Source organism: Enhydra lutris, unplaced genomic scaffold, assembly GCF_002288905.1.
Source record: "Enhydra lutris kenyoni isolate GAN:26980312 unplaced genomic scaffold, ASM228890v2 scaffoldscaffold22, whole genome shotgun sequence".
In the NCBI taxonomy this organism is placed as follows: Eukaryota; Metazoa; Chordata; class Mammalia; order Carnivora; family Mustelidae; genus Enhydra; species Enhydra lutris.
Window position 1 is genome coordinate 40,189,664 of NW_019154106.1, and position 26,606 is coordinate 40,216,269.

A 26,606-nucleotide genomic window follows, 5' to 3' on the forward strand; every position below is an offset into this window, starting at 1 on the left:
CCAGCTGAACCAGATAAGACTGCAATTTTTTGGAGGTTAAAAATGGTGAAATATTGGCCATTTCATACAATTTTATTTCATAATCTTATTTCATACAATTCCTATAAGGAATATAAGTTCCTCTTAAAGGCTAAAATTAAACTGCTGGTGATTATAAAAATAGAGCGCTTTAGAGCTATTCATAAATAAAGCATCAGTACATCTGAAACTCAGAATAAAATCTCTGCAAGTCTCTGAAAGGAGTCTCACAAAACAGAGGAAAAACATCAAGTCAAAGGAAACACCCCATCTGTAGGCTGACCCTCTGAAGGACCCTCTGCTTTAGTCAGAGCTCCCACTTCAGGATTCCCTTAGAGAAGCAGGATGGGGCCCAGGAAAGGCTTTAATTCCCAGTTGATTTCTCTCAAAATCTCCCAGGAAAGGGAACTAGGTATCCTTCACAACAGTGAAAAGAATCCAGGCTGCCTGGATTTCCACCTCTTGTCTTCCTGCTCCTTCAGAGAAAAGTGTGAAAAAGAAAAGATTTTACCATCCACTCCCATCTCCTCCAGAGGATAAACCTTAAGTCAAAGTGTTGTCTGCTGCATTGTGACTGGAGCCATTACGGATGGGAAATTTTACTCTCCCAGAGAGACGGGACCAAGAGAGGACATCTGTGGATTTCTCAGCTTCCTGACTATCTTAGGATAAGGTCCTTGATTTCCCTGAGCCTCAGTTTTCCTTTCAGAAAAATGGGCATGCAGAAAGCCTTACGGAGACTTAAGAAACTAACATTTACATGCTTAGAAAACACAAAGCACTGGGATAAATTCTTTGGCATATGTCATTATTTTAGTTAATTTTCACCAGTAGATGAGGTAGTTGCTATCACCATTTTCCAGATGGGGAAATGGAGGCACTAAAGTCCCCTTACAGATACTAAACACATGGTAGAGTGGGAATCAGAACACTTAATGGAAAGAGGTTTAAATCTGTGAAGCCCCCTACAAGCATGGAATGTTAACAATGAAATGGCAAGGGCTTCACTATTGCTATGGACCACTGTGGTCACCTCCCCGACCCTGGGATTTCAGCTGTGTGTGATGGCGAGTCATCAGTCCTTCTGAACCAAATCTCATCTTCATATTGGAAGGACAAAGGACACTTCACAGAGGAAGGAGCTGACTCTCCCCACATTCTCCTGTACATGTTTTGTAGGAGATATTTATGTTCCTTTCCTAGTGTTTGAAATCTTCAGGAGCAGAAAATTATTAATATAAACATTTATGGGCATTATTTTCAAGTCAAAATGCTCCCCAAACAAGGATCTTTCAAATGCCCATATGCCAGTGCTTAGGATCTCTGAAGAAGTTCATGACACTCCTAAGAATGCAACAGTTCGGGGATCACAAACCTCAAATGTGTGTAAGGGGCAGGCCAGTAACAAATGAGTAACAAAATCTGCATGTAAGACAATAGGGAATGGTGGAGCATAGGACAAATGCAGCCCACACCCTTCTGGAGGGGGCAGCTGCTACCCGGGTTTAGCCAATTTTGGCCTGAGGAGTGCCAACCCAGCACTGGTAGATCATCAGGGAAGGAAGGAAGGAAGGGAAGATGGATGGACTAGAAGATCAATTTTTACGAAGTATGTTGACTTTCATCTATCGGCATCAATTCAAGATTTTTTGTTTGTTTTAAAAGGTTTTCTGGGACTTGACCTCAGCTCGTAGGCAACTGTCCTCCTCCCTTTGCTGAGGTTGAGCCCACGGGCTTTCATCTCTACCGACCAGTCCCCAAAATGCAGACACCATAGGCTAACTGTGCTTTACCCAAGTGCAAAGAGGAAGTCCTGGCTCAGTTCTGCATCATGGAAAAATTAAAACAAACAGGGGCACCTGGGTGGCTCAGTGGGTTAAAGCCTCTGCCTTCGGCTCAGGTCATGGTCCTGGGGTCCTGGGATCGAGCCCCACATCAGGCTCTCTGCTCAGTGGGGAGCCTGCTTCCTCCTCTCTCTCTCTGCCTACCTCTCTGCCTACTTGTGATCTCTCTCTGTCAAATAAATATTTCTTTTAAACTAACAAACAAAACTCCACACATACAAAAGACCCCCCCCTTTGATGCTAGGCTGAAACACAGGAACTACATGTAAGATGGATCCAAGCATGAGGCCCAGATGGCTGTTCTGTAAACCACAATCTTCATGGTTATAAGTCACCATCCGATCTCTTTTCTAGTTCAAGAAGATGTGTGGCTATTCTCCCTCCACATCTCCTCACATTTGCTAAGTTCTTGAACCTCATGGAGCACCACTTTGCCACTGACAGTGCCTCAGTCCCCAGGCAGGTGTGCTGAGTGTTTCTTTAGTAAATATTCCCTGAGCATCTACCAGGTGCCAGGCCATATGGACAGATGGACAGATGCAACAGCACCCTCAAAGACATTATCATCTACTGGGAGGCAGGCAGCTAAGTACAATGTGCTAAAGGATTATCGCTTCCATTTTTCAATAGAGGAAACCAAGGGTCATACAGGTTAAGTGAGCTAGAAGGGACAGAGAATGTGCTGGCAGACTCCAAGACCATGGCCATGAGCACAATTCAGATCTGATCCATTCCAAGCCTACCACAGTTCTCAGACATGGGGACATCTAAAGCATCTTAACCTTTCCAAAAAAGCAAAATGACTGGCTCATTCAAAATCCTGAAATTTAAATAAACCCTCTAGAGATACTGTTAATTTTTACAAATTTTAAAAAACTTTGCAAGCTAATTCACATTTACATGTGTGTTTGCACAGGCAGAGCCCCAAAGAGGCTTTCTGTACTTAGCTTGAAGCTAACCGTTGGCAAAGTGTGGTCACCAAACCAACAGCATCAGCATGGTGCCCAAGATTTGCTCATTTAAAAATGCAAATACCCCAGCTCCACCCTAGGCTTCCTGAATCAGCAGCTCTGGGGGGTGGGGCCCAGCCCTGTTGGGACAAGCCCTCCAGGTGATGCCCCTGGGCACTCCGGAGTGGGGGTGGGGGGCTCTGCTCCGGAAAGCTTTGCTGAACCAAATGCTACTTCCCTCATTAAGGAAAATAATCTGCTCTATGGGGGTCTTTCTCACACGTCTTTACAACTAAGTTAAAATATACAATCATGAGAGAGATGATTGGAGAGAATTTCTTGGCTTAAGACAACTCAAGTTTCTTTACAACACTGAAAAATACAAAATACATAGTACATATCTGACATATTGAAAGTTCACGTGTGACATCACCCACACTCTCTGGGCAGTTCCTGGACAGTCGGGCCACTGATTGCTGAAGCTCGTTCATCTAAGAAACATGAGCTGAGCGCTTCCAATGTACTTAGCCCTGTGCCAGGTGCTGGGAATATGGAGATTTTTATTGAACCAAAAGATGAAAAAGAAGTTATACATACTACAAAGCTTGGATGTTATTAAACAAAATACAATAAATGTCTCAAAATGTGTTTAAATGTCGTATTAGCTACAAGACAAACACACATTAGTTGGGGAGCACAATACCTACTCATAAGTGTAGGTTCGAGAAGAGGTCACAAGTCCCTGGGGCCCAAGTTGTAATTGACACCTGTGGACCCCGGGACAGCGTAGGGTCTGAGGCCACCCACAATATGGCCCTCCACTGCCAGAAACTAAATATGGAGCTCTGTTCTCTTCCTACTTCCCTACAGTGACCTGCTCTGAATTTAGCTCAAAGGCGGCACGCTGTTCTGAAGTCTTCTAACAACGGAAGCAACTTCCGGCCAACTCAGAAACCCGAGGGGCTCATAGTAGCCAAATGAGCCTCTGCTAGAAACTCAGGTAGCATACTTCTAATACGGCAAGAATTATTTTGGTTGAATCCCAGAGAGTATTAGTTTCCTGCTTCTGCTGTAACAAGGGACCAGAATTTAGTGGCTTAAAGCAACCTAAAATTCTCTTAGAGTCTCGGAGAGCTACAATAAAGGAGTCGACCTGCTAGATCCATTCTGCAAGCTCTAGGGGAAAATCAGTTTTTCCTTCTCTTCTCCAGCTTCTAGAGGCCACCGGCATGCCTTGGTTTATGGCCCCTTCTAACCTCTTCAGAGCCAGGAGGAGCATCTGCCAGTCTCTTGCCTCCCACTCCCACCCCGGTCCCATAATCACATGTCCTCACTCACCTCCTTGCTGTCCTGGGAAGGATTCTGGTGATCATACCGGGCCTGCCCAGATAATCCAGGATAATTTTCCTGTCTCAAAACCCTTCACTTAATCACACCTGCACAGTCCTTTGTGTTATGTAAGATAACATTCACACAGGTTCCTAAGATTAGTATGTGGAACTTCTGGGGGTCCCCTGTTCAGCCTACCATACTGGGTGCCTACTTGGAGTGTGAATAAACCTTTCAGTGCACAGTAGTCAGGATCTACAGGACTCATAAGCAGGGAATGGAAAACATCTAATGTGCTCTCGCCATGCGCCGGGGTGAGACCAGGTGCTAATTATACCATCCCTCATTTGTCCCTGGCAGAAACCCTAAGAGGCAGCTTCCATTACAACCCCCTTTCACAGAGGAGGGCAGGCTCAGATTTAGTCAACTGCCCAGCACACACGGTCCCGGACGGGAGACCCAAGGCTGCCTGATTCCAGTCGTCTTCAAACCAAATCTCCTTCTCGTGAAGGAAGGCCTCTACCCAGGCTCTGCCCCACACCTATAGGAGGGCCAGTACCACAAATGTGATTTTTTTTTCTTTAAAGATTTTATTTATTTGACAGAGAGAGAGAGAGAGATCACAAGTAGGCAGAGAGGCAGGCAGAGAGAGAGGGGAGGAAGCAGGCTCCCTGCGGAGCAGAGAGCCTGATGTGGGGCTCGATCCCAGGACCCTGGGATCATGACCTGAGCCGAAGGCAGAGGCTTTAACCCACTGAGCCACCCAGGCGCCCCACAGTACCGCCACATCCCAGTCCATCTTTTCTCTTCTCTAGTCAGTTTCCTTAGATGTAGAATAGCCTAACAGTTAAGGGAACGGGCTTTAGAGCCAGGCTTTCAGGGTTCAAATCCCAGCTTGTCTCTTCTTCACTGTGTGACCTCATGCTTGTTACTAAGCCTCTCTGTTTCCTCATCTGTGAAATGGGAATAAAGGTAACTGCTCTCATAGGGTTTTATGAAGATAAAATCTGTCAATGCAGAGGTCTCTAACATTGCCCGGTCAGAAGTATATTGGATACATGTTTGCTACTCTTATGTAAGAACACAGACAGAATCTGGGACAAGGCAATAACCCCAGGCTCTGCAGCAGGAGGGGAAGAGAAGGAGAGATTCTCTAACATGACTCACATTTAGCCCCTGGCAGAGCACAACGAACGGCAGCAGGGTCTAGCTTCTCCACACCATTCAATGGAATGAGCAAGATCGATTTCTCATTCTAGGAGAATAAAAGGAGCTAAAACACGTAAAGTACTTACCATTTTTTTTTTAGATTTTTATTTATTGACTGATTTAGAGAGAGAAAGAGAGCAGGAGCAAGGGGGAAGGATAGAGGGAGAGAGAGAAGCAGACTCCCCGCTGAGCAGGGAGGCTGACTCGGGGCTTTATCCCAGGACCCAGGGATCATGACGTGTGCCCAAGGCAGCTTAATCAGCTTAATCAGCTGAGCCACCCAGGCACTCCAAGCACTTAACATTCTTATTATCAATGTTAATAATCTCTGGTGGTTGTAAGGATCCCTAGTATGTTTACCTCGAGTGATATAAAAGAACTCAATAAACTAAAAGTTAACTAATTTGTCCTACTTGGGTCTTTTGGATAAACCAAGAAAGAGAGAAATTAAGAGTAGAAACGATACTTCTGGGATAACACTAAAGAACTTCCAATACCCATATTATGGCCATAAATAAGGATCTGATGAGGGTAGGTTACAATCCTTTAGTCACATGGGCAAGTCCAGCTCCCTTCTTAGTCTTTCCATCCATCCATCTGTCTGCCCAACCATCCAACACTTATTAAACCCCTACTAGATGCCAATCATCTAAGTGTATCCTAAGTTAGGATACTCAGGTGAAAGACACAGCATCTCCTTCAAGAAGACAATTCAACAGACAACCACAAGGGGGTGCTATGAGAAATGCAGGTACCTAATACCAGGAGACAGGAAAGAGGACAGGCACCTAATTATCTCAATTACTTGAGATAACAATTGACCTGAAGATTAAAGGTCACAGTATCTACATGGGATGATCCTCAGTTCTTCCAGGCAGTCTGGACAGCATGTGGCTAAGTACAAAGACAGGAGTACACAGCCTCTTTTGGGGGCACCCCATGCTCCAGAATGCCCAGGGTATGGAGTTGGAGAGGCCGAGTGGTAAGCAATGATGGCTAGTGGATTGTGAAGGACCTTCTACTGTGTGCTCAAGAGCATGGAAAGGGGAAGGGGCAGCCCACGATGGTTTAAACAGAGATGTGCCAAAGAGGCAGAAAGCTAAGACATGGTTGTTGCCTCCGTGTTGAAAGCCATAACCGGCCAAAACCTAAGCAGTGACAATGGATGTACCATCGAGTGGGAAGTGGGGGATGGTCCCCACCCTGGACTCTTTCCACTTTGCTTTAAATTTTAAGTGACCTGTGGACTTTTCCTCATCCCTCCTTGGTTCTGTAACATGTGTGTGCCCTTAGGGTGGTATAAAAATAGGCTCAGGGGCCCAGGGAAGAGGCACCTCAGCTGCCCAAGGATCTCAGACACTCCCTAGGCATGTGGCTGGCTTTCTCTCAGCTGTTGGGAGGCCCCAAGGTCACTGGGCCTGGAAACCTGATTCTGTTGCAGATGGCCTTGCCTTGGCCCAGGAGGCTCTGTGGAGAACGCAGGGGGAGGTACCTGGCACCAGGCCTGTCCAAGGCCATCTCAAGAGCTGCCTTTCACTGGGGCCCTTCCTCCGCTCCTGAGGTTCCATCCACAGGTCAGCCCAGGCCCTTTCTGGAAATACTCAATCTCCTCCCTTCTGCTGATTCTGCTCTGTCCACAAATGAAAAATTAGGGTAGGGAATGGGGAGGGGGAGACTATTTTTATTATACCTTTCTCTGTCACAGAAGTGGACGCCACAGGCTCTTAAACTAGATAGACTTGGGTTTGAGTTCCAACTCTGCTTCCTAAGTGAGTAAACTGGGACCAAAAAAAAAAAAAAAAGAAAAAAAGAAAGAAAGAAAGAACGAGACCTTGTAAAGGCTCAGTCCCCATGTGCTGTTTTTTGGGAGGGAGGGTGGATTCTGCTCATGGAATGTGAGTTTGAAAACTACTGCCTGGTACTTCTCTGTGTCTACATACAAATTCCTATTGTTTTGGGAATCAGGTGCCACCATGTCCATGGGGACTGCTGAAAGGACAGGGTGGGGGGCAGAGCTGTGCCCTAAGCAGCAGGGGCACTGAACTCTGGGTCTGTGGAGCCCTGGGGGGACACATGGGCTGGCCTCTGGGATCTACAGTCTGCTCAGGTATATGCAAAATTCTGGGGGCTGTGTGATCTAGGGAGGAGAGGGCCTTAGCTTTCCTCAGATTTCCAGAGGGTTCCATGTCCCCAACACATGAACTACAATCACAAATCACCATTGTCCTAGAAACTGCCATGTATCAAGGGCTGTTCCTATGCTAGGAGCATGGGGGTAACGAGCTCACCTACCTGAAAGGGCTGTTGGGACAATGGAGGGAGAGGACAGCTGGGCAGCACTGAGCCAGGCACTTGGCACCTGGTGGACCCCGACAGGCTCTTGCTGTATTTTGTCATCTTCAGCAGTACTACCCATGGTTATCCCTTGCACTGCCTCATTAGTACTACAAAAACTTTATGAGCTGTATTATCAACCCCATTTTCAGAAACAGGAAATAGAGCCTTCAAAAGGTTAAATAATGAGCTCAAGGCCACAGGACAGCAGAGGAGGAACTTGAACTTGGCCTGCATGGTTCTCAAGACCAGTTGGCCCTCCATCTAGACACTCTATGGGAAGGGAGTGCCTGAGTGGCTCAGTCGGTTAAGCACAGGACTCTTAGTTTCAGCTTAGGTCACAATCTCAGGGTCATGAGATTGAGCCCCACATCGGACTCCTTACTCAGCACAGAGACGGCTTGGGATTCTTTTGCCCTTCCCCTCTCCCCTTCTGCTCCTCCCCCTTGCTTGTGCAGTCTCTCTCTAAAAATAAATAAATAACATCTTTGAAATAAATAAATAAAAAGTAGAAGCACCAAGAGAAGAAGGCAGAGCACTTGGAGAGCTCAGGAGGTGGCTGCACTAGGAGGCCCCAGATGACCCTGGGCCGGAGATCAGCAACCAAAGGGATAAACAGGCCTGGGGCTTTCCGTTGAAAGGGCCAGCAGGCCTTGCTAACTTTGCACCTCTCCTCATCCACAACAGAAAGCTAAGCCCTGTAAGATAATAATGATTAAAAAAGAAAACCACCCCCTGAAGCAGACATTCCTAGGCCCCAAAGTGAGGCTCTGTCTTGGAGCCCAGGGGTTCCAGGAGAGGCAGTGCCCTCGGGCCAGGCTCCAGGCAGTTTCTCCTCCCAAACTAAGTAACTCTGCTGAACACAGCACTTGAAAGCCAAAAAGATGCCCCTGGGTTGCCATGGCAATGCTAAACAGACAAAACATTTTAACCAGCTCTGACGCACACACACAAAACTTATTTAAGGGCCAAAGGGACGGCCTGGTGGGTGAGAGGCAGGCAGGAGCGTTTCTACAGCTCCGTCTCCAAGGACATGGCCCCCGGAGGGGCTAGGTCAGCCCAAAACTGCCCAAAGGACTCCCTCAACACAAGCTGAGGCCAGCCTGCTAGGGAGAGGCAAGTCCCTGCCATGCCTCCCTGCCTTGTGCCCACCATCAAGGTCATATCCTAGGAGGGCCACCAGCAGGTTACAGTATATGCTGATGGTTCTGGTTTTGTCTCGCCCTGGGGACAGCTTTCCACCACGTGGCACTGCAGTCTCTTCACCAGAATTGGGGGAGCATTATGCAGGCCCATAGCAGAGTCCAGAGGGTGGGGTGTGCCCACAAGCATGAACGGGTGCACAAACCTTCTGGCACTGTGCGGCTATAGGTCAGAGCAAACAATAAACTCAGGAACTACCATTTCCCACCAGGTAGCATTTTCAGTTCCCAGATCCCATGACTGAACGTCCCTCTCCAGGGCTGGATGACCGTGAGTATTTTCCTTCAAACATACTTCACTCCAGGACCCAGTGGGGGGTTGCTCCCCAAAATGTGGCGATTTGGGGAGTGACGATGAATGCAGGAGGCTTGTCCCAGACCTGAAGACTGCCATGGCTATGGGGTCTGCTGCATTCTGGACTCTTCCATGCCTCACTCCTCACTGGAGGAGAGGAGTCTCCCTAGATACAGCTTAGGGCCCTTGGGTAGGATCATAAGCAAATGCTGCAAAACCTTCCTTTGCAGGGTCCCTGACAAGCTTTAGTAAAGATATGCTCCAGGAATGTGAATCCTCGTCCACCCGTCATTCCCTTGGGGTGAACCCTCTTGCCTTTCAGACTCACTCCCTAGAAGTTACTCTTGACCCTCCCTCGTTCTCAGATGCAATGGGCCCCCACTGTGTCATGTACACAGAGGTCTGTGCAAATGGCAGCACTGTTATTCTCTGCTCTCCTGTCCACTCATCACGGAGCTCCTGGAGGGCAGGGACCCCATCTCGTTCACCTGAGCATTCACATGGCCGACCCCAGTGGCTGGCAATGGTCAGCACTCTGCAAAGTTTTGCTGATCTGCAGGTCAAAGGGACAACACCATACTTATTGCGTCTGTGCATCGGTGCCCCTGGGATAGAGAGATGCCAGAGCTATCTGCTCTCACTTCCCCAGCCTCTTGGAAAAGAACATTTGAAGTAGAGCCTGGAGTGCAGGAATTTGAGACCTGAGCTACTGGGCAGCCTGGTGGGTCAGGCGAGGTTCCGTCTTTTTCTTTTCTTTTTTTTTCCAAAGATTTTATTTATTTATTTGACAGAGAGATCACAAGCAGGCAGACAGGCAAGCAGAGAGGGGGAAGCAGGCTCCCCACTGAGCAGACAGCCTGATGCGGGGCTTCATCCCAGGACCCTAAGATCATGACCTGAGCCGAGGGCAGAGGCTTAACCCACTGAGCCACCCAGGCGCCCCAGGTGAGGTTCCGTCTTATGGACCCGTCACAGTTTGCATCGCGGGGCTAATAACAATAGCCCTGTTGTCTTTACCATCTTTCTCCTTTGCTGCAGAATGGAATGACTGTGGTGGAGGTTTTCCCATTTTCCTGGCCTCACATCCTGGACATTGAACTATTCTCTGCTATGTTTACCAGACCATGTCTGCCTCCCCACCCCTAGCTGGAACTAATTATCACAGACAATTATAGGATTTTATATTCCTGTGCTCTAAAAAAAAAAACAAAAAACAAAAAACAAAACAAAACAAAAACCCCCACACAAACCCACAGGCCATTAAAAAGAAAGAGGAAAACAATACTTTCACAGTTGAAAGAGTTAGAGAAACCACAAAATTACATTGGTGTCATGGTAGCATTTATAAATAACACTTGGCATCTAGAACTAAATTTGCACCAAAGAATCTGAGATGGCGGTATTATTTTATAATCTTGGAAAGTGGGCTTTCACACCTCCAACAGGAAGTGCGGAAAATACAAAAGTGCCAAAGAGAATAAAAGGTTCATTACCTTCAAATGTCAGGTCTACATACGCATTATAACGGGCTGGGACAAATGCATTTGTATCTACCCCGGGGGAATGACTGTATCTCTTTCATGTGAAGATATGACTGCATGTGTAAAATGCTTGCACTAAATTAAGTCTTCTATCTTCCAAATTTTCTCAATTATTAATACACTAGACAGCTGCGGTAGCTCTAGCAAAAATAGCAGCCCAGCTTTTCCAGAAGTCAAAGCAGCCATGAGATGTCTGTATGGGACTTTCCTACATAAGGAGGGGTTGCTCTCTGGATCAAACAAAAAGAAACAAAATCCCCGTGAAATGACAAAAAAAAAAAAAAAAAGAGAGAGAGAGAAACTTGTTTCACTCTGTAAACTGAAGGAGGACTCCCCACCACCCACCCTCTCCTCTTTGGGATAAAAAATGTGTTTTTATGCATGCAAAGGAAAGTGTGCTGAAAAGGTGATCTGTCCAACTCACGAGGATAACAAATACTTGGGAAAATTGAAAGGGAAACCCAAGGAATGCCAATCACTTTGTTATATTCCAGAATGACAGTATCCAATTGTGTCAACTCAAAGGGAGTGGGGGAGGTCAGAAAAAACGGATTATGCCTTTTTCTTAGGTTTCTAGAAGCAGATTAATGTCCTGCAAAAATAGAAAGTTGTCCTTAAATTGCCACCTTCGTATTTTAAGCAGGTAGGAGTAGCATCATCTTAACAGTCTGATATATATGTACTTGGCGTAAAGACTGTTTGAAAAGCCTTTTGAAAGGAAAAAATCAGGTTCTCAGAGCATTGCAATTTCATGTTTTCTGAACTCAGTAGTGATCATGAATTTTAATTCAAAGTTTATTTACAGGACATATAACAAGAACAGATGTTCAAAGATACATTAAAAAAAAAGCTTTAATATCAGAGCTTAAGCATATGATACCAGAGAACATATAACTTGTCAAGGTTAAGAATGGTCTGGATATGATTATACATTTCACATCTGCTGTCACCACTGTGCTTTCACATCATTCTAACCTTTAAAGGCAATCAGACCACATGCCCTGATTTCTGAGCAAGATACCATGACCCCATCTGTGCCTCAGTACCACATACAGAGATTGTTGTATGCCTCTGAGAAAGCAGAATGAGTCACAATGGTCCAAATTCTCAACAAGTGTGTATTTCCACCAGGTCTGCATAATTTGTTTCTGAAAGAAAGGGCAGTATATCATGTTCCCTGTCTCACCATCTACGTAAAAATCTCGGCCACTTTTTAGTAAATGCCAACAAATTTCAGAGAAGCCGACCGCAGCTACTAGGAAATAGCTGTTAGTTTATTAATATAATCCCCTAGGGGAAAGTTTCTGGTGGGAATGTTCTCAAGACGGTCAATACCATTGAGAGGCAGGGCTTCCTCCTCTCACACAAATACTCGCCAGCCATGTATCACTCACCATTTGCGATCTGTTCTTCGGACAGCCATTGATGTCTTCAATCTTCTCATTTGCTGAAATAGGAAACACAAGTCAGAAAAATAAACAATCACCCCAGATACTTTGAGTAGTGATGTTCAGGACCCTTGAGGCCAACCACGTCCTAAGGCCCATCCTGGGGCCTGTCCAATCAGCGCAGCCATGAGAAATGCTGAGACGCAGCTCAAAAGCTTCGGGACTTACTCATCGAGCTGCTGTCCTCCGGGGACAGCTGGGGCAAGGTCGTCAGCATCCAAAGCAGAGACAACTGCACTGATGACAGTCTTGGAGCGATGGGGCATCACAGAAACATGTGGGGACTGAGAAATAGACTGGACTGTGATTACGCTTTGGGCTCTTCGAAAGGCGACTGTGATCTCCCCACAGAAGGTGGGATGGCTCAGAGTGGATTGGTCCAGCTTTAGCCCCACTCGGGACAAAAGGCATGGATGATAGCATCTCACCTCATCTTTTCTTAATTTTTTTTTTAACTTTAGTTCCCGTGTAGTTAATGTACAGTGTTATATTAGAGTCAGGTGTACAATATAGTGATTCAACACGTGTGCTCAACACCCAGTGGTCATCACCAGTGCCCTCCTTAGTCCCCATCACCTATTTCCGACCATGTCCCTCCCCCTTGGCTATTGTAAATAATGCTGCCATGAACAGCGGTGTGCGTATCCCTTTGAATTTGTGTTTTTGTATACTTTGTGTAAATATCCAGTAATGGAATTACTAGATCATATGGTAATTCGACTTCTAATTATTTGGGGCACCTCCATATTGTTTTCCACAGTGGCTGCACCAGTCTGCATTCCCACCAACAGTCACAAGCATTCCTCTTTCTCTACATCCTCGCCAACACTTATTTCTGGTGTTTTTGATATTAGCCACTCTGACAGGTGAGAGATGATCTCACTGTGGTTTTGATTTGCATTTTTCCGATGAGTTGAGCATCATTTCATGCATCTGTTAACTGTCTCACCTCATCTTTAGTCAGAAATGTTAATATTGCTTAATACTGATAGGATTACTAATAATCCTATTCCCAATATGGTAACACGGATAGAAAATGGGAGCGTGAGACTTAAAAGTGGCTCTTCCAAGACCATATGGTAAGTCCAAATTAGATCTGAAACACACTCTTGGAGTCATAATAGCACCTAGCTCCTTGGAGAAGTAAGAGAAAGACGTTGTGTTGAATTAACTGGAAATCAATACCAGTGATATGGAAGAAAGGCCCAGGTTCTGATGCTGAAGTATGGAGGAATCCCAGCAAGACACAGCCCAAGTTATCTACAGGGGGGGTGGGAGGGGTTGAGTTTGCCACAGCAGCAGCACAGAAACACAATATATGTAGAGATTAGGGCACTGGCTTCGGAGGCAAAGATACTGCAGATTCTCAGCTCTGTAGATTCTCAGCTCTACAGCTTCTTAGCTGTGTGATCTTAGCCATATCACTCAAACTCTCTGGGCCACAGTTTCCTCATCTATAAGATGGAGCTAATACTACCTACTTTAGGGGACGCATTGTGGGAAATAGATTGCAGGATGGCAATAAATTGCTTCGTGCTGTGCCTAGCACACAGTGAGCGTTCTATAAATGGCAGCTCTCATTAACCCAGTAATGTGTATCATCAATGTAAATTACATACAATGTTAATCTCCTTTCTGATGTCTCCATCAGAGTTAAGCCCAGAAACTCAGCTAGCAGTCCACAGTCAAGAACTAAGGATCTGCCTCCTCTGTGAAGCCTTTCTAAGCTTCTTTCCCAGTCCGCTGTCCTTCTAGCTCCAGCCCCAGCCCTGGATGGAGAAAGCAACTTCAGGTCTCTGGTCTGCCCAGCTGTGCTGTTTATAGTCTGGCAGGCATGCAGATTTGGATTTTCACATTTGTGTCCTCAAGGCTCAAGCAGGGCTTACAAAACTGAATTTAAGACAAAAAACAAAAAAAAAACCCTTTCATCAGATTTTAATGAATTCGATGCCAAAAACTTCCATGAAAAGATATTAAAAACCAACTGAAAAGGATAATAGAATCAAAGTGTCCCAAGCCTCTATTTTACAACACCAGAGTCTAAGTATTCCACACCATTACCTCAACTGGGCTTATTTTTTTCTCTAGTGTTTCTCCCTTGAGAGAGAAGAGAGAAATAAGACACAAGCTAGTGGTAAGAAATTGTTTAAAAATCCAATCACCATGAGACAGTCTAGTCAGTATACATTCAGTCTAATCTACACCTTTAGAATTTGCCCGGAGTAATAGACACTCAGCCTTATGCCTCACCTTGGAAGATGTCAGTCTTCAGAGATCCAACTCTTAAGAACACTAGGATAAACATTGTAGGAAGCCTTTTCAACCTGCTTCCCTTACTCCCAAAAGAGGTGGCACGGAGCCTTTAAAAAACACATTAAAAAAAGGCCCTGTGGATGAGATGACCCATGGATATTTGTTCTTCGGTTCACTAGAAAATACCAGAATTGTAATCGGCCGGAATAGACCACTATTATAGCATGTGAACTCCAGACCAAGCTTTACCACTCACTCTTTCCAACTGTAATCCCAGAGCTGAGGATTGTGCCTGACACACAGTAGCCCCTCAAATATTTGTTGAGAGGAACTAAGGAATGAGTAGCCTGAACATTTCCAAGAATCGAGGTTTTAGGCCTATTTTGAGGCAGTTGTCCTTTCACTTGTCAAAACAGACATACATACTGAAGATGGAAAAAAAAAGATCCTTGACAAATGGCACTTCTTCAAACAAGGGAGATGATGTCAGGCCTGCACTCGGGCCTCGGGTTTTCATATACAACATCGGAAAAATAAATAGGCAGCTTTTGAGAATCCGGGCCGCTCAAGGTATCCTCCAGCTGGATGCTCATGACGGCCAAAGTCATAAGTCATTAGGTTCCGATCAAGACCCAATGCAGCATGAGGTCATCAGTGCCCATTAAAGTGAAGGATGGATAACTGCGATCCTAAGAAATCACTTTAACGATTCTTTATATACCATCTGGATAAAAACAAAAACAAAAAACCCCAAAGGCTTTGGTCTCATCATATCTCTACTTCCTTCTCATGGTCAGTCACCAAACCCCAGTCAGGTACTGCCTCAATTCAAGTATCGCAGCTCCCATAAGCTTCTTGCCATTTTACAACATTCGAAATAAATCAGTGGAGTGGAGTCCATGGGAGACTACTCTAAAGATATCCGGGAAGAGATCGATCAAATGCCGAAACCCCAACGCAAATGCTTAATAAAAATGCAAGACAAATCTTGAACCTCCTCGTTTCCAATTTCATGTAATTTAAATACTTCTCCTTTCCTTAAATTCTCAAGAATTTCTATGGCTGTCATAAATACTTAGAGCAGTAACAGAGGCTCTGATTCTGCTGGTAAGAAGGAAGAAGAGTTTGGTCTTTCGAACTGAATTTATTAACTTGTGGTAGGGGGTCTTTGGCTGCAAACCAAAAACAGATAACCAAAGAAGCAAAGGCATTTGTCCCCAAAGTCCTCAGCTATGATTAAAACTGGCATCCCTAAGCGCCCGTGCTAATTTATTTATTCCAGCATGTTCAAGACATTCTCAGCGAACGAATGCAGTAACCTGCCTGCGCATGAGGTAACAAGTCAGTAATTGGAAAGCTTTTTAAGGAAGAAGAGTGGCACCAAGTTCATTGCTTTCCAAAGGACTTCTTTCAAAGGGCTGAGAGCATTTCTGCAGCCCATGCGTCTCGGCATAGGGCAGTTGACAGATCTGCCAACAGGAAGAGAGAGAAACTGGCTACCCAGAAAGGCAGAGGACTTACCCAAAGACACACAATGGTAATAGGTCATCAATGGAAAGAGGGTTGAATTCCTGGTTACGCTCAGCGGTAGCCTCAACGGTGGTAGAAAAGGAGCTGCTACTAACTCTTTCCACCTCTAACAGGAAAGCTCTTCCCCTGTCCTCCGTCTTTGCTTCCTCCTTCTCTCCAGTCCTCTTTTGTTCATCATTCCATCCTTCTCTCTATTCTTTCCTCCCTGCCTCCCACCCCTTCTCTCCTTCCAACCCCTTCTGGCATTCTCCTGAGTGACAGCAATGTAAGCAGGAGGAGGGAGGCCTGTCTCTCCCTCTTGATTCATGCTGTTTATCCTGGCCTCGTAAGCCTTTCTAATAACTCATGGCGATGGCACTGTGATGGGCTGGCAGGCAACTGCCGGCTTTGGGCAGCTCATGATTCAAGAAGATAATCACACTAATAAAAGGTTGAATGGAGACTGGATACTTGGTCACAGAAGGCAGCAGCGAAAGGTTCATTTCTGCCCAACAGGCAGAAGGCAATGGTAGAAAAGTGTGGGCCCCAAATCATCCCACTATCTGAGAAGCGCAACTCCTGGGACAGACACACAGTCTCCAGAATTGATCTCTCTGGGATAGATGAAGACTCTGGAGCTAGGGTCTATGCATAACACTTAAGGTTTTCCCAGTCAACAAAACCAAAAGACAACCAACCAACAGAATGGGAGAAGATATTTGCAAACAACATATCAGATAAAGGGCTAGTATCCAAAATCTATAAAGAACTTATCAAACTCAACACCCAAAGAACAAATAATCCGATCAAGAAATGGGCAGAAGATATGAACAGACATTTCTCCAAAGAAGACATACAAATGGCCAACAGACACGTGAAAAAAATGCTCAACATCAGGGAAATACAAATCAAAACCACAGTGAGATACCACCTCACACCAGTCAGAAAGGCTAAAATTAACCAGTCAGGAAACGACAGGTGTTGGTGAGGAGGTGGAGAAAGGGGAACCCTCCTACACTGTTGGTGGGAATGCAAGCTGGTGTAGCCACTCTGGAAAACAGTATGACGGTTCCTCAAAAAGTTAAAAATAGAGCTACCCTATGACCCAGCATTGCACTACTGAGTATTTACCCTAAAGATACAAATGTAGTGATCTGAAGGGGCATGTGCACCCAAATGTTTATAGCAGAAATTCCATAATAGCCAAACCATGGAAAGAGCCTAGATGTCCATCAACAGATGAATGGATAAAGAACACACACACACACAGGAATACTATGCAGCCATCAAAAATACCGTATTCTTGCCATTTGCGATGATGTGGATGGAACTGGAGGATATTACACTAAGCAAAATAAGTCAATCAGAGAAAGACAATTATCATATGATCTTACTGATATGAGGAATTTGAGAGGCAGGGTTGGGGGATCATAGGGAAAGGGAGGGAAAAATGAAACAAGATGGGACCGGGGAGTGAGACAAACCATAAGAGACTCTTAATCTCAGGAAACAAACTAAGGGCTGCTGGAGTAGAGGGGGCTGGAGGGATAGGGTGGCTGGGCGATAGACATTAGGGAGGGTATGTGCTATGGTGAGTGCTGTGAATTGTGTAAGCCTGATGATTCACAGATCTGTAACCCTGAAACAAATAATACATTATATGTTCATTAAAAAAAAAAAAAAAAACAACACTTAAGGCTTTCCTTCAAGCCACCCTTCTGATCATGGCCCTCCCCAATGTGAAAAATCAACTCTTCAGCCCCTAGCTTTTGTGCTTAGGCAAAAGCCCAGAATTCATTGCCCCATACCTGGTAGTCCCACCTTATTTTGCCTTGTTGACCCTCTCGCTCTCTACCCTCCAAACGTCTCTGAGCACTATATCCTCTGCCAGGAATGTCCTCCTGACTGCTTCACCTAGACAACTCCAAGTTTGAGGTCTTGGCTTACAGGTAAATTCCTCGAGGAACCCTTGCTTGATTCTACCCCCTACCCCCATCATGGGTCATGTCTCACAGAACCACTGGTCTGTTATGTACTATACTCTCCCAGGCCATGAAAGGTGTTGTTCCCCAAAGGGACAATCTCCCTGACTACAAGTTTCAATGGACCTTCATTTAAAGGTGTTCTTTTCTCTAACTACTTTGAAGTCACTTAAAGAGGGGACACCTGGTTCAGTCAGTTGGGCATCTGACTCTTGATTTTGGCTGGGGTCATAATCTCAGGGTCATAAGATTGAGCCCTGCGTCAGGCTTCACGCTAGGCATGGAGACTGCTTGAGATCCTGTCGGTCCCACTGCCTCTCTCCCTGCTCACACTAAGAGTAAATAAGTAAAATCAGAAAGGAAGAAAGAAACAAAGAAAGAGGGATGAAAGAAGGAAGGAAGGAAGGAAATAAAAAAAAGAAAGGAAGAAAGAACCAACTTCAAATGGACAGAAAAGTCACAGGAATCGTACAGAGAATTCCCACACACCATCCTTTCTCATTTTCTCCCCTTTGTCTCTGTACAGGTATATGGATTTTTTTTTTTCTGAATCCTTTCAGTGTAGAATATGTAGATCGTGTCCTTTGCCCTTAGATTTCATACGCATTTACAAAGAATAAGGAGATTATCTCACGGTACAATTATAAAATTCAAAAAACTTGACATAGATATAATCCCAATTTTGGCAATATACTAAAAAATGTCCTTTATGGCATTTTATTCCCCATACAGGATCCAGTCCAGGATCTTGCTGTACCTTTAGTTGTGACATCACTTTAATCTCCTTTATTCTAGAACAATTTCTCAGGCTTGGTCTTTCATAGAGCTGACATTTTTGAACAATACAGGCCAATTCTTTTGGTTTTGTTTTTAAGATTTTATTTATTTATTTGACAGAAATCACAAGTAGGAAGAGAGGCAGGCAGAAAGGGGTGGGAAAGCAGACTCCACCACCGAGCAGAGACCCAGACGCGGGGCTCGATCCCAGGACTCTGGGATCATGACCCGAGCCGAAGGCAGAGGCTTAACCCACTGAGCCACCCAGGCGTCCCTTGGTTTTGTTTTTAAATAGAATGTTCCACAATTCGAGTTGATCTAAGATTCCTCATGATTAGCTTCAGGTTTTCTATCCCTGCCTGGAATTCAACATAAGTGATGCTATGTTCTTCTGGGTATCACATCAGTAAGTACATGATATCCATCTACCCCTTGCCACTGATAGAATTTTGATCTCCTGGTCGTGAAGTGGATTCTCCCCTGTGTAGATACACTTCCCTTGCAACTAATAAGCCATCACTGAAGAGATACTTTGAGACCATGCAAATTGCTTGCTTCTCAAACTTTCTCCTCCAATGTCTTAATCCATTGGTTCTTGCCTTAACTAATCTTTACCATCATGGTTGCAACTCACTCTTTATTTGTTCTCCAAAACAGTGGAGGCCTTTCTTCTCCACTGATTGAAGTATCTGTTAGTAGAGACTTACAGATTCCTATTTTATGCCATAATTATAATCCACAACTGTCCTCAGTTTTGAAGCTCTAGTGGTCTCAGATTATGGTCATTCTTTATAGCCATGGAGGGCAGAACTAATACTTATAAGGAGATACTACCAAGGGGTGGGGGGCAGATTTTGACCTAGTGAAAGAAAATCTTTGGGAGGATTCCAACTCACTAGTTGAACGACCTGGTCAGAAAAAACACCACTCTGCCTCCCTCACCAAGAAATCTGTATTCACAAGATACGCGCAGATTAAACACTCTGAACCGGGTGACAAACAATCCAGAGAAGTAGTCACGCAGGACTCCTAAGTGTCGCTACCTTTTCAGCTCCTCATTCTCTGGGTCTCTGTTCTCCACAGTCAGAGCAGAGAGGGTGAGCCCAGCACAGGCAGGGGCAGAGACAGAGACACTAACATCTGGCTTTACTTAGAGTCCCCAGCGGAGCAAGCCTCTCTTGGAGGGCCGAGGGAAGGGCAGTTGGTGGCCTCAGGCACCGTCAGGCACTGGTACTAACTTGAGGCCGGGATACCTGTCCAGTAGCTCAGGCCCTAGGGAGGTTCTAGGGAGGTTCTAGGTTCCCTAGGTGTCTAGGGAGGTTCATGTCCTCCGAATAGATTCAGGGAAGCATCCTCCTGAGCAAGACAAACACTGTACTAGCTTACACTCTGTCGCGCTGTGCTTAGTCAATTCCTGACATCCATGCTACCACTCATCTATTCTGAGCCCATGACAGACAGAACGAATCTATCATGATACACTCTAATGGGATACCAAGGTCTTGTCACCCTCGTACTCAGAACTTTTTAGGAGGTGGCCACTGAATGCTATCCAAGAGCGCTTTACTTTCCAAACATGTCATGTTTGCTACCTACCTTGCATTTCCTAAGAATGCCATAAAAATCAGGGTGTGCCCATTTTAAAGACAGGGAAGCAGAGGCAGCAGAGGAAAGGGACTCTGAGGTCCCATGGTTGGGAGCAATGAAACTGGGATGAGAGCAAGGCCTCTCGGTTCCATCCTTTCCCACTTGCTCCCAGTTCTGAAAGCTGAGAAGGTCCTGGTAGAAATACTACACAGCCCCAAGATGCAGCCACAGTCCTGCCTCACGTGACACTGCTGATGTAGAGATCAAAACTCAGCTTCCAGGCAAGTCCTCTCCTCTATGAAGACCCCAGCAAGAAGATGGCACTCCTTCTTCCAAGGTTACAGGCCTTGCACATTTGTCTCTTTATTCCTGGCTTGGAGCACAATGCTAGCATACAGTCAGTGCTCAACGAATTGTAATGAACTGAAGTGAAGGAGGCCAGATCCTTGTACCGGGTTCCATGTGTCGGGATTGACAGGAGAGTATAACACAGCAGGGCAACAAACAGAGGCGTTAGGAGCAAACTAACTCAAACCAAAATCCCCTCCAGGCTAGCTGTGTGATATGGAGCTTCTGAGACTCATGGAGCCTCAGTGTCTGCAGGTGTAAAACAGGGTAAGTATCCCCTAGTTCACAGAGAAGTAGAGGAAATGGAGAGAAATTTGTAAAGGATGAAGAGCGGGAGGAAGAGAAATCGGTTCATGTCCGAGATGACGACATGGGGGGAAGGAAGGAGAGGGTGGAGTAGGCAAAATGGGTGAAGGGGAGTGGGAGACACAGGCTTCCAGGTACAGAAAGACTCAAGCACAGGGAGAAAAGGCACAGCATAGGGCGTTTGGTCACGGATACTGTAAGAGTGTTGCATGGGGACCGTCGGAGGCTACCTTTGTGGTGAGCAGAGCACAATGGATAAAACCGTCCCATCGCTGTGTCGCACACCTGAAACTAATGTAACATTGGACACCAACCATACTCAGAAAAGTTTGAGAAAAAAAGTGGGAGGAGGAAGAGGATGAAAGGGAAGAAGTATAGCAGACAGACTTCAAGGTCACCCCCAATGATCTTCCTGCTTAACTTCAAACCCTTGTGTAATCCCCTCCCGTGGGGTGTGACAGCACCTAGGCTTTGCTTCTAACCAACCACATAAGGCAAAGGTGGTGGGATGTCACTCCCACAAGCATATCACATTATAGAAGATGACAAATGGCAAGCCAATTTGCTCTAGAAACGTGCTCCTTGGTGGCACTGAAGAAATCAATCCAAGCAACACACTGGGAGACTCACATGGCAAGGAGCTGAGAGGGGCTTCTAAGAGCGAAGCCCTCCAGCGAAGAGCCAGCGAGAAATCAGGACTCACCTCCTCTGACCGCAAGGAGATGAATCTGCCAACACTGAGGGAACCAGGCCCCGCCCTGGTCAAGCCTCCACAGGAGGACTCAGCCCCAGCCAATACTCTGACTGCGGCCTCGAGGAGGCACCAGCTATGCTGTGCCTGCACTTCCGACACCCAGAAACCATGAGCTAACACACATACACGGCCATGTGCTACACAGCCACAGACGACGAACACAGGGCAGGAAGGGAGAAGGGGAACAAGCACAAGCCAGTCTTAAGAAACCAATCTTAGGGGGCACCTGGATGGCTCAGTGGGTTAAAGCCTCTGCCTTCGGCTCAGGTCATGATCCCAGGGTCCTGGGATCGAGCCCCGCGTCGGGCTCTCTGCGCGGCGGGGAGCCTGCTTCCTCCCCTCTCTCTCTCTCTCTCTGCCTGCCTCTCTGCCTACCTGTGATCTCTATCTGTCAAATAAATAAATAAAATCTTTAAAAAAAAAAAAAAAAAAGAAAGAAACCAATCTTAGGGGGCGCCTGGGTGGCTCAGTGGGTTAAAGCCTCTGCCTTCAGCTCAGGTCATGATCTCAGGGTCCTGGGATCAAGCCCCACATCGGGCTCTCTGCTCAGCAGGGACCCTGCTTCCCCCTCTCTCTCTGCCTGCCTCTCTGCCTACTTGTGATCTCTGTCTGTCAGATAAATAAATAAATAAATAATCTTAAAAAAAAAGAGAGAGAGAAAGAAAAAAAATCAATCTTAGGATGGCAGGGGCACTTGGATCTGAATGGTGGCACCAGTCCAGAAGTGTCCAGCTAAGGCCAGCTTGCCTGGGTTTTCAGGTACAATCTCCACGGAGGTGAGCAGAATTGCAACTTTACGTAAAAGGTCATTCTGCTCAGACTTGAAAGATAAGCAACTCTCCCACAGCAATGCACACCCAGTGGGCTGGGGCTTCTGTCCTTATGCCTTTTCCTTTGGCATGAGGCAGCCACAGAAGCCGCCAGCGACAACAGTCAGCCTGACGGCATCTAATTGACCTGCCTCTCAGTGGGAGCTCTCAGGCAGGGCTGCGGGGGGCACTCCCCATAAGCTTCAAGGCTCAAGGCAGAGCTGTGCCCACCTGCCTTCCCGGGATGAACCCGTTCTTCCTGACGCGCAGCCCCAGCTCCCTTCTCCCAGTAGTAAAACCAGAACCAGCCCTCTACAGAGTTTGATTCTTTGCCTTCTTAGACCCAATTGAAGTTGGCAGGACTAAATCAGTCTTGTGGTACCTTTTGTTTGTTTTTGGTAAATATTTCCAAAGTAATCCACAATAAAATTACCATCAGAGGTGTGTGGGGGCGTGTGGGGGGTGGAGAAGGGAGAACCAAAAAGACAGGGGACAAGAAAGGGGCAGAGAGCCCTTCTCAGACCACCAGCACCCCCTCCAGCCCTACTTCTCAGAGCATCAAGAGGAAAAGCAAGCTGGTATCCACGCTTCACCAAGCATGAGATGTTATCAAGTAAACTGTCAACACATGTGACAAACACTGTATTCCTCTGGGAGATTTCAGTGTGCCATGCCCCTTGTCCGGCTTGTCCCCTTCCAGGTCTCCACTGTAAGTCCTCGGTCCCCAGTGTAAAACCCGCTCTTACCCACAACCTGGATGATCTGAGCCAGGAGGACGCCATCCGTCACATCTTGCTGGAGGTCCTTGATGAGACGTTTGTGGCCCGATTTGGCTAAGTAGTGATTGGCCCAGTCCGTATAGATCTGCAAGAAAGCAAACAGGCAACTTGAGCCACCTACTCAGACCCCATCCCCGAGCCGGAGGCAGCTGCTGGGGCCTGCGCAGCAGCCCCTGTCCCGCCAAGCGCGCTGTCCCAGGCCAGCCAGGGCCATTAACATGCAGAGCCGTGTGCGGAGGGGCCTTTCAGCTGGGCTTTTGCCTATTGAGAGATCTGCCATGGAGGCGCAGGGAAAAGCTAAAGAAAGCTTCAAAGCATGCAAAGGCCTGAATGGGACGGGGACACAGAACTAAACAGTCTGCTCCAGACGGCTTTGAGAGGCGGTGGCTCGAAATGCAAGAGAAGCCTCCCCCCACTCCGCCGCCGCCACCACCGCCCCCTTCCCATCTTTTTCTCTTTATTGAGAAAACGTATGGGGAGGTTACCACCCAACAGGCATCTTTTAATGGGCCATTTCAGGGTGAGGAGGGCTATTGAGGTAGTGAAGCTCTCAGGAGCCTGGGTCCCTTGTAAAGAAGCCAAGTACGCAAACACAGAGCCCTTCAATTACTCGCGTGTGAGTGGTGTTATTGACGACCTTGCAATCAGCTCAAATGTAATCGGTTTAATTTAAAAGCCTCATTTCCACTGTTGGGATTCTGTGACTAGTAATAATTTTAAAAAACCCAGCAAATTCCAACACATTTAAACACAGCACCGGTGTGTGCGCAGCAGCCTGAAAGGGAGAGGCTGGGTCACCCATGGGATCAGGAAATCAACCCTGCCTGCCCCCACCCCCAATCTGTCCCCACAAGAGCATCTTTTCTCTTAGAAGCACAAGAAAACGCACCTGAAAACTTTCTCCCTAACTGAAATAAGCCAAATAACAAACAAAATTGGAAACCTCATCAATTTTGAGTGATAGTTTCCAGGACAGATTCCTAGATTCCTCCTCCCTCCAGCTCGTCTGTGGAGCGACATGTAGGCTCCATATAACAGCACCTTTCTCCCACCTACAGTGATGGCTCAAAGAGTATACCCCACCTTGACTGGCCCATGTATTAGCAGCAACAAATTCATATACTAAGTCATATGGTGTATCCCGCAAATTAGGGAGGGGGTTGTTGTATTTCCAGCAGGCCTGCTCTGAGATCTTGTGTGTGACTCCTAGAGCAGTGGGAGTCCTACCCTCACCCCCACTCTCTCCTCCACTTAGCTCTTCAAACGAGCCCAGAATAACCTCACACAATGGGGCGCCACCCCTCGAGGCTCACAGAATGGGGATAGCAGGCCAACACCTAGGAGCCTTCTGGGAGGCTTCAGTTCTGGCTATGCCACCTGGGATGGGGAGAGCCTCCTCCCAAGATGGGGCAAGACAGAGCTGCACTTCCTGCTTCATCCCGAGCTGAGAACAGACACCCCTGTCTCCTCCCAGCCCCGAACTTGAATCTTGGTCTGCCCTTGCACGGCTGAAGAGGCCATTGCAGGATGGGGCTACTCCACACCGGGGTCCAAGGTGTCTCATCCTTAAATCCATGTTCCATGCCTCCCTAGGACTCCCAAGCACGATCAGTCTCAGTTTTGTAAGCACTGAGAAAGCTACGGAAGAGAGGCACGATCATCAAACGGCCAACCCTAAACGCCAGTGATCACTAAATTAAATTGTTAAGGGAGGGGAAGAAAACATTAAAGGGAAAAAAAAAAAAAGGCAGACCTGGGTTCAAGTCCCAGTTCTGGAGTTTTCACAGGGTAGGGATTTGGATCTGTGTTGTTCTTTGATGTTTCCAAGGTACCTACAGCATTAGCACGTTAGTTCTCAATATGTGTTTGTGGGCGAATGGCTGTAGGATTTCAGGCAAGCTATTTAACTGCACTGAGGCTAGTTGTTCTTATCTGTGACACTGGATCAATACCATCTACTTGTCAGCTGTTTTGAGGACTGAGTGATCAGACATTTGGAAAGAAAAATATAAGGTGGGGGGCACCTGGGTGGCTTAGTGAGTTGAGTGCCTGACGTGATTCCACTCAGGTCATGATCTCAGGGTCGTGGGATCTCAGGCTCCGTGCTCAGGCTGCTCGTCCCTCTCCCTCTACTCCTTCCCCAAATAAATAAAATCTTTAAAAAAAAAAATTCGGTAAAAAGGCCTAATGCAGAGTAGGAACTTAATAGCCACCATACGGTGCCTACTACATGCCTATAGATGTTTATCTGTTGGTATAAACATTTTGCACACATTAGTTCATTTACTCCTCACCCTATGAAATAGATATTACTTCTTTTTTTCAGAGCAGAAATTTGAAATGTAGAGAGGTAAAGCAGTAACTTGTCCAAGGCCATAAGTAAGTGGCACAGCCAGGATTTGAACCCATCTGGGCTCCGGAAACCCTTGGACATTTCTACCATGTTGCTTCTCTGAATACAAACACAAAAGTTATTCAAATCATTTATCTCCTCCATGATACCCACCTCTGGATTCTAGGCTCCTTCTTCTATTCAGTTATGTTCTCACTGAAAGATTTTAAAAATACATTAAAAACCCCAAACCTAGTTCTATCCCTTGTTGTCTGCATGCCCTTGGGCAAGTTACTCAACTTCTGCGAGGTTCCATTTATTCAGCTGTCAAATGGACGTAATAAGGCCTACTTCAGAAGGTGGTCATGAAGACTCACTGAAGTTCCTGGCCTGACCCACCCTGGGGCTCGGGAAGTGGGGGCAATGGAGTGAGATGGTAAAGAGGGGACGTCTTGAATCAACATGCTTGCTTTAAATCATAGCCTCCATGATGCCAATTACCTCTGCACCCTTTGACCTGGTGTCCTTGTTTATAAGATGGGGATAATACGACCTACATCATGGGGCTGTTAGGAAGATGAAATGAGCTCATATATATAAAAGGACACAGAATCTGCCACCATGCTTAACCTTCCTGGAGCACAGCTCTAATCCTATCACCTGTTCAAAAAATCATCAACGGCACCATGCTTCCCATTGAATTAAATTCAGACTTTTCACACTGCTCTTCAAGGCAGTAACATCCACTCACTCTTCCCCAGATCGTGTCTAACGCTTCTGGGGGAGGCAGTGCATGTGGAAGTTAAAAGGATGGGCTTTAGAAATGACCAAGTCAAGCAGGCCCTCGGTTCTGGGCAACTGAATTTCTATGAGCCTTTCTGTATCTCAGTTTTACCTTCCTTAAAATGGGGATTATATCAAATGTCTTTTATAAAACAGTCTGGTAGTCCATGACCCAGGCCAAACCCAGGTGACCATATGTTTTTGTAACCAAAGCTCT

The 26,606-nt window shown here is 46.2% G+C and overlaps 1 protein-coding gene across 3 annotated transcripts in view; it reads right to left on the reverse strand.

Moving 5' to 3' along the window:
- LOC111149981 (neuron navigator 2) overlaps positions 1 to 26,606 on the reverse strand; it is a 393,207-nt gene that overhangs the window by 246,687 nt on the left and 119,914 nt on the right. For all 3 annotated transcript variants that reach the window (XM_022507270.1, XM_022507268.1, XM_022507267.1), the window contains exons 2-3: positions 23,242 to 23,359; positions 12,117 to 12,169 (exon numbers count right to left, since the gene is read on the reverse strand). In XM_022507270.1, the coding sequence (XP_022362978.1) occupies positions 12,117 to 12,169; positions 23,242 to 23,359 (171 nt within the window). The remainder of the gene's footprint in view (positions 1 to 12,116; positions 12,170 to 23,241; positions 23,360 to 26,606) is intronic.